Consider the following 11,856-nt stretch of genomic DNA (forward strand, 5'->3'; position numbering starts at 1 on the left):
TCTGGTGTAAGAAAACAACCAAGTAAAAAAAAATTGCCCAATATGTAATATTATCATTTATCAGAAACTTTATACTTGCTTACCCTAACTTTTGATCGGACACTAACGCCTCATTTTCTTGTGGCGGAAGACCACCGGACTCCATCTGCACATAAAAAAGTTGAATCGCTACTTCGAGCTGCCAGCCTGTCGCCTGAATATAAGAATCGATATCAGCAATACCGAAAAGTGTAAAACTTTATAGATGATAACATTATACCCATACACATAATAACATAAAATCACCATGGCACAAATGTAATATAATGATTATATCATTTCTGAGTAGTATTTGTCATACAAACTTAAATAGCAGCTAAGCTTACCTTCTATATTGAGTTCAAATTTCAAAACAAGAAATTTATGATTTTTAGTTAAATAAATATTAAAATAACAAATCAAACACAATCATCATCGTTACAATAAAAAGTTAGACACGTATGGCATCAAGATCCAACAATCTTAAATAGTTAAAACTCCAAAAAAAAAGGAATTTTTCGAATCTTTCTAGAGGCAAAACCTTGGCATTTTCAAGCCCAAATATACATAAGAAAATGTAATAAATTTACACCAACCAAGTACTACTTTTAGTACTAACAAAGTATCTTCTGTTTGACACTTAAAAGACCCAAAATGTATCTATCTTTCCCAGCAAAGATCAAAGCAAATATTCTCAATTCAAGTTACAAAAAATCTTTACCTTCACACAACAATCACACGAGAACCAAACATCAAACCGATCATATGAGAACCAACATGGAAACTTGAAATGCAAAATCTTGAATTGCTACATGATAAAAATCTTTACTTCCACATAACAATCACACGAGAACCAACATGGAAAAATGATATGCAAAATCTTGATTTTTTACATGAAAAAAATCTTTACTTCCACACAACAATCACACGAGAACCGACATGGAAACTTGAAATAAAAAATCTTGAATTGTTACATGATAAAAATCTTTACTTCCACAGAACAATCACACGAGAACCAACATGGAAAATCGATATGCAAAATCTTGAATTTTTACATGATAAAAATCTTTACTTCCACACAACAATCACACGAGAACCAAAGATCAAACCGATCACATGAGAACCAACATGGAAACATAATATGCAAAATCTTGAATTTTTACATGATAAAAATCTTTACATTCACACAACCATCACACGAGAACCGAACATCAAACCGATCACACGAGAACCAACATCAAAAAATCAAATGCAAAGTCTTGATTTTTACATCATAATAATAACAACTCAACACTTCCAAATCAAAGCAAAAAAATTCCAAAAATTGAAAGAAAAAAAAATCACACATAATCAACAATCACAATAATCCCTAATTTTCAAATTCAACACCTACCAAATGCAGTTCATCCAATCACACAAAAACCTCAAATTAAGTTCCAAAACCAACACCAAACTCAAATCAAACACAAACCCACCAACAAAAAACCAATAAAAATGAAATCTTGACCTGCAAGAACTGGCGGGCAGTATCAGGGGTATTTCCGGAAGTAATTTCAAGAAAAGTAGACACCATTGTTTGCTTTTCTGCTGCAGACAAAAACCCATCAGCCTCCATCTTCAATTGATCGATTAATGGGTCAAGATCAGTAGTATGATTGAAACCCAGATTGGATTTTAGAGGCTAATTTAGGGATTTGGGCATTGGGGATTTAGACCGACTTGAACAAATACTGATGCTGCTGCAACATAACAACATAATAACATAACATTTTTGTTTGTTGTTGTAATATTGAAGAGGTAGGTCCAGAAGAGCCCGGTTGAACCCACAGGACTCACCTTGAAGAGAGACGTCTGCGCAGAAACCAACTGGATCCGCAGGACCCACCATGCTCAGAGACGTGACGTCCTTACGCGCAGTACGCAAGCTGTTCCCGCAGGAAATGCCTCCCAATGGGGAAGTACTCCACCTGTTCCCACAGCTGCGGATACAAGCCATCAGGGAAGGCCACCCGCGCAGCAAGGCTACACGCACAAGGCACTTAGCTCTCAATAATTCAGTAGTCACCTGAAGGAATGAGCAAAGCCGGGAACAATCCCGCACAAAGGCGGGAGGGGGAATACTCCCGCCCAAATGAGCCAGTCCGTACGATACTGGAAGATCATTTGTACTGTACCTGACGAGGTATGGGCAAAAGATCTGACCAGAGATACGACGGCCCATTGACAACAGTATGGCGAGCAGCATGCTCTTGTACTGTATGTCACTATTAGCCGCTACCTACTCACCAACTCCTGTCATACCACGTGCATAGCCTGCAGTTGGTGGAAAAGGAATAGTACACAGCAGGCCTGGTCACTGTCAGCCGCTGCCTACCCACTAACTACCAGCATGGCACGTGCGTAGGCCACAGTTGGTAGAACAGGAATACTATTCAACCGGCTATACCCTCTTGGAAACCTACCTTCGGCTATAAATACCCCAAATGGTATGATCATCTCATCTTATCTTGTATCTTACATCTTATACCTGATATCTGCTCTAGCAATCTCTTAATATACACTTATATTCAAGAGCAATCTAGTCTGATTCTCACGCCGGAGGGTGGTCACAAGGAGGTACCCCCCCTTCTCAGTGACGAGCTTACGGTGTCTGTTTTGCAGGTTATCAGAAGAACCATCTTTGCCGGGTCTAACCCCTCGTGGGAAACATCTATTTAACCCCCAGATTATCCGTAATCTGCCCGGGGTCGATTAGTGTTTCTTCATTGGCGCCATCCGTGCATAAAAGCTAGAACTTCATTTCTTTTCAGTTTTTTCAAACTTCTGGAAAGATGGTTAAAGAAACTCCGGTAACCACAACCCCAGCTACTGAGGGGAATACCGGCGACTACACAGTTTTTACGAACACTACCCCGGTTACCCAAGCCGGGGCAAGTGCAGTAAATTTTACGAACACTAACTCAGTTACCCAAGCTGGGGCAAGTGCAGTAAATAATCGCTCACTGGGATTCACCGATACCCAGTTAGAGAGACAACGAACGAGGCTCCCCCGCCAAACACTCGATGAAGTTAAAGCGTGGGCGGAAGCACGTCAAAAAGAATTCCAAGATGAGTTGGATGAACGCTTACGTTCACTCCAACAGCCTGAGGAATTCGGAGAGTACTGGGACAACGATTCGGAGGAATCCGATAGTGACGCAAACCCTCGTCATAGGGCGAAAGGGAAGCGTAAGGAAACGGACTCCCAACCGAGAAGGCGTTTTGGAGAAACCTTCAAACCAAAAAACGCAGGTGGAAACCCACGTGACTTCTCCAAAACATTTACACCAACTGCTGCAAAGGTGGGAACGTCCAAATTTGCAAGGGACATTGCGGAAGCAATCGTCCCGAAAAGTGCCAAACAGATGTCCAACATCGGCACTTACGATGGTATATCTGATCCAGACGATCATTTGAACAGGTTCATAGCAGGGGCAACCGTCAGTAGTTGGACGGAACCTACGTGGTGTTACATGTTCCAAATGACGCTTGTTGGGGCAGCTAGAGGGTGGTTCGATCGTTTACCGGTCCACCACATCTACGATTGGGAAGACTTCCAGCAGAAATTTAGCCAACACTTCAGCCAACAAAGGAAGTATACCGAAGAGCAATGGACAATCCTCAAATGCATTCGAGAGGAAGATGAATCTTTGCCAGACTTCATCACTCGCTTCAACTCAAAGAAGCTAAGTCTGGGTAATATTAGCAAAGATCTTGTTCGCGCTGCTTTCATCCAGGGCGCGAACGACCCAGAGCTCATCCGCACCTTAACGGGTAAAGATGGCATGCCATCCACATGGGATGCCATCATGACAGCAGCTAAACGCTTTGCGGAAACGGAGAAGCAACTGGGTAGAGATCTCCCACAGAGCACAAACCTCTACACCCAGAAAACAAGAGAAGACAACGTCCTTACCGCCCGACTAAACAAAAAGCGGAAGCTAGGCATTTGGCAGTCAAGGGTAAACTTTGACACCTTATCCGGCTTGTAACATCGGTTAGGCGAAAGGGATAACGTACAGTCGAACCAGAACTCCAGATGGACGCCACTCACCAAAAGCGTCACCGAGATATTCGCCAATGAGGAGCTCCCATGGCCAAAGGCTCCAATAATCCGACATCGTCACAATGCTGATCGGAGCAAATACTGTGACTTTCACAGGACAAAAGGCCACAACACTGAAGAATGCACAGACGTAAAGGACATCGTCGAAGCATTTGTCAGAGATGGGACGCTCGCACACCTCGTGGCGTAACGAACGCTGAGCAGGCTGATGCGTGTAGAACCCCAGCTGGGGAAAACACGAATAAAATTGCAGCTTCAATGCCGCAGACTACATACTGCGTAAACAACGAGATCCCGAACCAGGTGCATATCGGCTCGATGGCACTCCCATCCCAACAACATGGAAGGGAGCTCAATTACACAGTTTGCATGTAGATCACTTCCAAATTTGTAAAGAAAAGGCCCAGAGCCACTTCTAATGGAAATGATTCTCCTTAGAACATCGACGCTGATGATTTTACATTTATACTTATGGACTTTCCACACGGATATGCCGGTCTTCACCGCATACATAAGTGTGAAAAAAGTCGTTGCGTGGGGAAGGCGGCAAAACCCGCATAAACCCAAAAAACGGCAAACCTTCACGCAGGTCAGTTAAAGGTAAAGTTCAGTCATCCCACTAAATGAAAGCGCCGGTCTATCCGCACGAATCATGATAGAGGAAACTGAACACTAACCTATTAACAACAGCGCGTCGAACGGTTAATTTATTCAACACTGATGCCGGTACTCACCGCATAATTACGGGGAAAGTCGTTGCATGGGGAAGGCGGCAAAACCCGCATAAACCCAAAAAACGGCAAACCTTCACGCAGGTCAGTTAAAGGTAAAGTTCAGTCATCCCACTAAATGAAAGTGCCGGTCTATCCGCACGAATCATGATAGAGGAAACTGAACACTAACCTATTAACAACCGCGCGTCGAACGGTTAATTTATTCAACACTGATGCCGGTACTCACCGCATAATTACGGGGAAAGTCGTTGCGTGGGGAAGGCGGCAAAACCCGCATAAACCCAAAAAATGGTAAACCTTCACGCAGGTCAGTCATAGGTAAACTTTGGTCATCCCACTAAATGAAAGTGCCGGTCCTAACCGCACAAATCATGAGAGGAAACCGAACCTATTGACAACCGCGCGTCGAACGGTTAACTTATTCAAAATACTTTAGAAAATTTCTAAAAAGATGAGGAAAACCTCCACGCAGGTCAGATATAGGTAAAGTTTAGCCATCCTACTAAGTGCAAGTGACGGTCTTACCCGCACAATCACGAACGAGGAAGCAAAACTTCAACCTATTATCTACCACGTTCAAAGGTTAACTTATTCTAAACACTTAGAAAATTTCAAAGGAAAAGATGAGGAAAACTTCCACGCAGGTCAGATATAGGTAAAGTTTAGCCATCCTGCTAAGTGCAAGTGACGGTCTTATCCGCACAATCATGAAAGAGGACGCAAAACTTTAACTTATTATCTACCACGTTGAAAAGTTAAATTATCTAAGTACTAAAGAAATTGCTAAGTTAAATCAGAATATGCGTGAAATAAACAAGGCAAGGGATTGGCAAATAACCTTTATTCCATCGAAATTCAAATATTACAAAGATTGCTGGGTACATACCCGCATACAAAAGAAGCTATACAAAAATAAAAATCTACTCTAATGGTGGAAAGAGATCTTCAGGATCAAGCTTCAGGAGCACTTCCACTTGGACTTGCACCATCAGTAGAGTGTGGCGGTTCAAGGAAAGCTTTAAGGATAGCTAGCCCATCATCAGCAGCGGCAACTTCGTTTACCTTCTCCACCACCGGATGCGGGAAGGCGGCATACTGATTCACTGCTTGGTCATATACAGCTTCAGTATCCACATCATATAAAGGGAAGTTGGAAGGCGGGATGCCTTTCTCAACGAACCCTAGACCAAGCAGGAAGCCGGCCTTTTCCCCATCCTCATGAGAAGCGTTGAGGGCTGCGCTCATAGCATCGTCATAAGACGTATCCGTGAAGACCCGATGCACAACCTACAAAAAAAAAATACAAGTATCAAAACCTTTTCTATTTACAAAGAAAAGCGTAAAGACATTATGAAGTTAAGCTTACCTGAGACAACGCTTCTCGAAGAAGCCATTCCTTGGCAACCACAGCCTCTTGGAGGGCGGCTTGAGCTTGGTTACGAGCGCGTTCGGCTTCACTTTTATTGAGGTTGGCAAGCAACACTTCCTTTGCAGCAGCCTCTTCAACAACCTTTAGCTTCCGCTCAGTGTGGTCAAGCACGCTCCTCTGGTCCAAGATCTCTTGGAGCTTCTTGGCGTCTTCCATCGCCAAGGCATCATGAGCCTGTTGGAGCGCCTCTAGTTTGGCTTTAAGTTCCTTATTCTCGAGGCGTAGAGGCTCAGCAACAGCTTCAGCCTTGGTGGCCCTCTCGGTTGCGTTCCGTGCGGGTTCCTTAGCCAGCCGAAGCTGTTCGTTAACAGCTTGGGCAGCCTTGGAACGGGCCCCGAGACGGGCCTGAACATCAACCTCAAGGGCCTTGAAGGCCTTCTCCTTCTCCGCAGCCACTGCGGTAAGCCTCTTGTTCTCCTCCCGGACAGCCCGCGCCTGAGCTACTTCTTGAATACGAGCTGCTTTTAACTTGTCGTTTTCACGACAAAGCAGCTCGACGCGCGGCTGCATCCGGGCCAGGAGAATCTGAAGCTCATTGGTTAGCCTACCCTCCTGGTAGCTAGCCATTGCTTCCCCCAACGCACCACTGGGAGCTGCGTGACGAGCCCACTCCACGCACTCCACAGGCGTGCGAAGGGTTGTTCCTCGGCGGATGTTCCATCGTGGAACATACACTTCATTGGAATCCGACACTGCAAAAAACAAAAAAGCAGTTAGGAAAAGATGATATAAAAAAAAAGGCCAAAAGAACCCTACGCACCTGTAGGGTCGACAACAGGCCGATAGCCGCCAAACCCATCACCTGAACCCAAGGGAAACCCATCCAAGAGGTCAGGCAGATGGGAAGGGGGCAGAGGTTGGCGAGAAGCCCCAAGCATACCTGAAGGATTGGCCGTAGCTGCCGATGTCGGAGGAGGCATAGACGCCGCCGCGGTAGAAACCAACGGAGGTGAACTCACAACCGTGGTCGCCGCTGCGGAGGTACCCGCAGAAATAGTCACCGCCGGCTCAGTGAAAGATTCAGTAAATATGGCACTGACAGCCGGCGGAGATGTCATCGCAGTTGGAACAGTTGGCTCAACTGGGTGAGCAACTGAACCAACAACTGAAGCAGGCGCAGCCGCCTGGGTCATCGCCTCAGGTAGGCTGACCAAGCCTACCGTCATGGGTCCGGAGGTGCTCCTCCCCGCTCCACCCTGGAATGCGGTAGCATCCACGCCTGCACAAAGAAGATATAAGTATATTGGCGGAAAGATATGAAGTTAAAAAATAAAGGAAGTTTGTACTTACGGGTTTTCTTGAGCCTAAAAGTGCGAACAGGCGGGGACGAACCCGATGGAGCCGGCCTCTTAACGCCGCTCACCGTCGTTGTCCTCGGCTGCTCGGAGGTGACGGTCGTCTCAGCCTCCGGAGCAGTGGTCTTAGCACCACCAGGGTTCCCCGCCACCTCCTCGCTTTCGGTCTCTGAATCAGACCGATGCACCGGATCGGCAGTGGAGGCAACCTTCGCCTTCCCCTTCCCGCCGGCAGCCTTCTTCTTCCGCACCAACGGAGGACCATCTGCGGATTCCTCATCAGAAGATGACAAAATTAGAGGAATTCCAGCAGAGGTTTCAGCATTGAGAGGTCGAGGGTTGAATAACGCCTTACCTGGCCGCGTGGCGCTCAGAATAGGGTGGCCTGGTGGGTAGACCTCCACAAACCGATCCCTCGTTTGCTCCAAGATGGGCAACTCGTTCTCATCGAGAGCACGAGTACCCATCCGAGCGGGACCATCACTCTCCCGCGGCTGCAGGAGAGACTGCAAATCGTTTCCCTCTGAAAATAAACAGGAAAGAAGTTAGAAGAGATTCTAAATCAACAAAAAGAAATGAAGCATACCGTAAGGGACAGAGTTCAAACCGTATTCAAGGACGATCGGGATCTTTTGCGCCTCCGCATCCTTCCACACCCGGCTCATCCCGAGCATCACCATCCCGGACTCCGCAAAGCGGTAAACCGGAGATTGGACTCGGGAAATCTTTGAGAACCATTCCGCCTCCTGGTAGTTGGAGGCGTGAAGGCTGGGGAGTGCTTGCCCATTCTTGAACTTCATGGCAAGGGGGATGGCGCGAGCGGAGATATAAAAGAACTCCCGCTTCTATGAACGAAGACTGCGCTCGGTTGCGCAAATCTTCAAACCCTTGATCCGGGTTATCATAGTATACCACCCCTGGATGCACCTCCAAGAGTAGAAGGTCATCAGGCGGTCGACGAAGGGCTCAACGCCCAGAATCCGGCACACCCACTCGAAGTGGCGAATCCTCGCGATCACCATCGGGTGTACCTCGGTCAAGTGTACACCGTGCCTCTCCAGAACACGGTACACAAACTTCGTCAAGGGGAACCTAAGATTCCCATAGACAAAGAATGCGGCATATACCCCGATCTTGCCTCTGGGGGCATCATACACCGTCTGGTGAGGTTCAGGAAACTCAGGCTCGAAAGACTCGAGCATGAACTTCCTGACGATGTACTGATATAGATCGACAGGCAGAGCACACTGGCACTCGCCAGCAGTACTCTTGTCATCCTTGTCGGACGTGGATGACGGGTTCTCGGCGTACACCCCAGCCTCCTCGGCTGTAGCCTCAAGATCGTGAGCAGAAGACATCTTGCAGGTATGAAAGAAGAGAACGATTTCAAGAGAATGCTCGACTGAAAAGGTGAGTATTCGCCGGAAATCGTTTTGAAGATGAAGAGAAAAGTGAAAGTGTGGATTACAAAGGACCCTCTCCCCCTTTATATACTAATCGCAATCAATGCGATGAATTTAATGCGGAAGAGAGAGAAATCGCAGGTGCAATGAAACTATGACACGTGGCAAAGAGCAAGCTAGCAACAGCTGTTGAAAGGACGCGTGTCATTAATTTCGCGGCCACGCGCCAGAAAAATCGCGCCCACGCGCCTGAAAAAACGTCTGGAATGACCATGTACTGTCACGTCACCATAACTTCCTGCACGTCCTGACACAGTCAGAAGAAACCGTCGGACGACGTTTCAACAGTTTGGACTGTTCTTATCCTTTCACCAACTCTTCGAATTTCAAAATTTCAAAAAGATTCAAAAGTAAGCGGGAAAATACCCCTTACCTTGGCAACCAAGTAACTGTAAGACAGGTTCGGGTACAGTGTTAAGGCAAAAACCCTTCACATACTTAGCACCTGCAGGGAATTGAAGCCAAGAATACCTCGGCGACCAAGTAACTATAAGACGGGTGCGGGTACAGTGTTAAGGCAAAAACCCTTCACATACTTAGCACCCGCAGGGAATTAACGCCAGGAATACCTTGGAAGTAAAGTAACCGTAAGACGAGTGCGGGTACAGTGTCAAGGCAAAACCCTTCACATACCTAGCGCTCCGCAGGGAATTGAAACCAAGAAGGATTTTCTGGGCAATGCTTGCGGAAACGGGAATAACATCCCCGCATAGCGGGAACGTCGAGAACTACATTGAAGCTTCAAGATGGAATTGGTGGTTTTAACATAATTGATCACTATGTTCAAAACTACCAAAACCTCATGGAGAATCCACACAAGTGTGACTCAACGCTCCTGACTTGCGAGGAGGTTACAGACCTACCCGCATCATACCCAAAGATCAAGCAGGAAAGTCGGGAATTTCTGCAAGTGACATAAGGACTTCCGCGGGAAGAATCCCCATGGAAAACTGTAAAACTAAACCCTTTTCAAAAACCCTTTGCTTAAGTACAAAAGTTCACCTCACTTATTAAACACTCATGAGAAGAACATTGGACTGGGGGGACTTGAAGAGGTAGGTCCCAGCAGAGCCCAGTTGGACCCACAGGACTCACCTTGAAGAGAGACGTCTGCGCAGAAACCAACTGGATCCGCAGGACCCACCATGCTCAGAGACGTGACGTCCTTACGCGCAGTACGCAAGCTGTTCCCGCAGGAAATGCCTCCCAATGGTGAAGTACTCCGCCTGTTCCCGCAGCTGCGGATACAAGCCATCAGGGAAGGCCACCCGCGCAGCAAGGCTACACGCACAAGGCACTTAGCTCTCAATAATTCAGTAGTCACCTGAAGGAATGAGCAAAGCCGGGAACAATCCCGCACAAAGGCGGGAGGGGGAATACTCCCGCCCAAATGAGCCAGTCTGTACGATACTGGAAGATCTTTTGTACTGTACCTGACGAGGTATGGGCAAAAGATCTGACCAGAGATATGACAGCCCATTGACAACAGTATGGCGAGCAGCATGCTCTTGTACTGTATGTCACTATTAGCCGCTACCTACTCACCAACTCCTGTCATACCACGTGTATAGTCTGCAGTTGGTGGAAAAGGAATAGTACACAGCAGGCCTGGTCACTGTCAGCCGCTGCCTACCCACCAACTACCAGCATGGCACGTGCGTAGGCCACAGTTGGTAGAACATGAATACTATTCAACCGGCTATACCCTCTTAGAAACCTACCTTCGGCTATAAATACCCCAAATGGTATGATCATCTCATCTTATCTTGTATCTTACATCTTATACCTGATATCTGCTCTAGCAATCTCTTAATATACACTTATATTCAAGAGCAATCTAGTCTGATTCTCACGCCGGAGGGTGGTCACAAGGAGGTACCCCCCCCCCCTTCTCAGTGACGAGCTCACGGTGTCTGTTTTGCAGGTTATCAGAAGAACCATCTTTGCCGGGTCTAACCCCTCGTGGGAAACATCTATTTAACCCCAGATTATCCGTAATCTGCCCGGGGTCGATTAGTGTTTCTTCAAATATTATGATGATGTAATTGTAATCTTGTAGCAACCTTGTTCCCCGTCGTAATAATATCCTTGTTTTGGTATTATATAATATATTGTTCGTGGTAATTAAAACTGTATTTTAGGTAGATCTTGACCGTTTAAATTCCCTATCTTTTGATCTCATCCGTTGAAAGTCATGGAATTTCTTCTAGAAGCATCGGAGGTTTTTCCCTGGTGCGGTTATCCAGCTTCCAACCACCCACGTCGTCCCTCTTCCTAATTTTCCTCAACATCGGCTCCCATTATAAACTTCCCTTCGTTCATTACCACTTAACATAACATAACATAACATAACCTGCTGAAATCAATTTATCCCTGCTGCTGTCTTGCGGCATCAATATTAAACCTTGCATCATATATCTCTGATTCTTGATCCCAATAATATAGGTATCTCTGATGTTCGGCTAATTTGATTATTGTTTCTTCATTAATTTGATTATTGTTTGTTCAAATTGGTCATCGAAGTTACCCTCATCTACTATGTTCGGCTAATAGAAAATCAATGGGAGACATTGTTTATTACTATTTTGTTGGCCATTTGAGGTTTAGAGGAGTAGGGTATAACAAATATTTGATTATTAGAAAAAAAGTGGATAACACCAACATGAAATGAACTTCTGCCTTTTATCGTATTAAAAAGGAACAACATTTGTTATCTTTTCTATATATCAGCTTACATACTGATATGAGTAGGACACCACTTAAATTTCAGTTAAAGTTTTTTAAAATGAAGGATATGTTTCAATTAATGCTC

At 45.8% G+C, this 11,856-nt stretch overlaps 1 protein-coding gene across 1 annotated transcript in view; it reads right to left on the reverse strand.

The window, feature by feature from the left end:
* Window positions 1-1,720, reverse strand: part of LOC143541085 (plant UBX domain-containing protein 7-like) — a 6,339-nt gene extending 4,619 nt beyond the window's left edge. Inside the window, exons 1-3 of the mRNA XM_077033993.1 lie at window positions 1,526-1,720; window positions 84-193; window position 1 (exon numbers count right to left, since the gene is read on the reverse strand). The exon at window position 1 is cut by the window's left edge and continues 113 nt beyond it. Of these exons, the coding sequence (XP_076890108.1) occupies window position 1; window positions 84-193; window positions 1,526-1,633 (219 nt within the window). The 5' untranslated portion in view covers window positions 1,634-1,720. The remainder of the gene's footprint in view (window positions 2-83; window positions 194-1,525) is intronic.
* Between the last annotated feature and the right edge of the window lie 10,136 nt (window positions 1,721-11,856).

This window comes from Bidens hawaiensis, unplaced genomic scaffold (genome assembly GCF_021521415.1).
Source record: "Bidens hawaiensis isolate Kalapana, Puna unplaced genomic scaffold, B.hawaiensis_p1.1 tig00012467_1, whole genome shotgun sequence".
Taxonomy (NCBI): Eukaryota; Viridiplantae; Streptophyta; class Magnoliopsida; order Asterales; family Asteraceae; genus Bidens; species Bidens hawaiensis.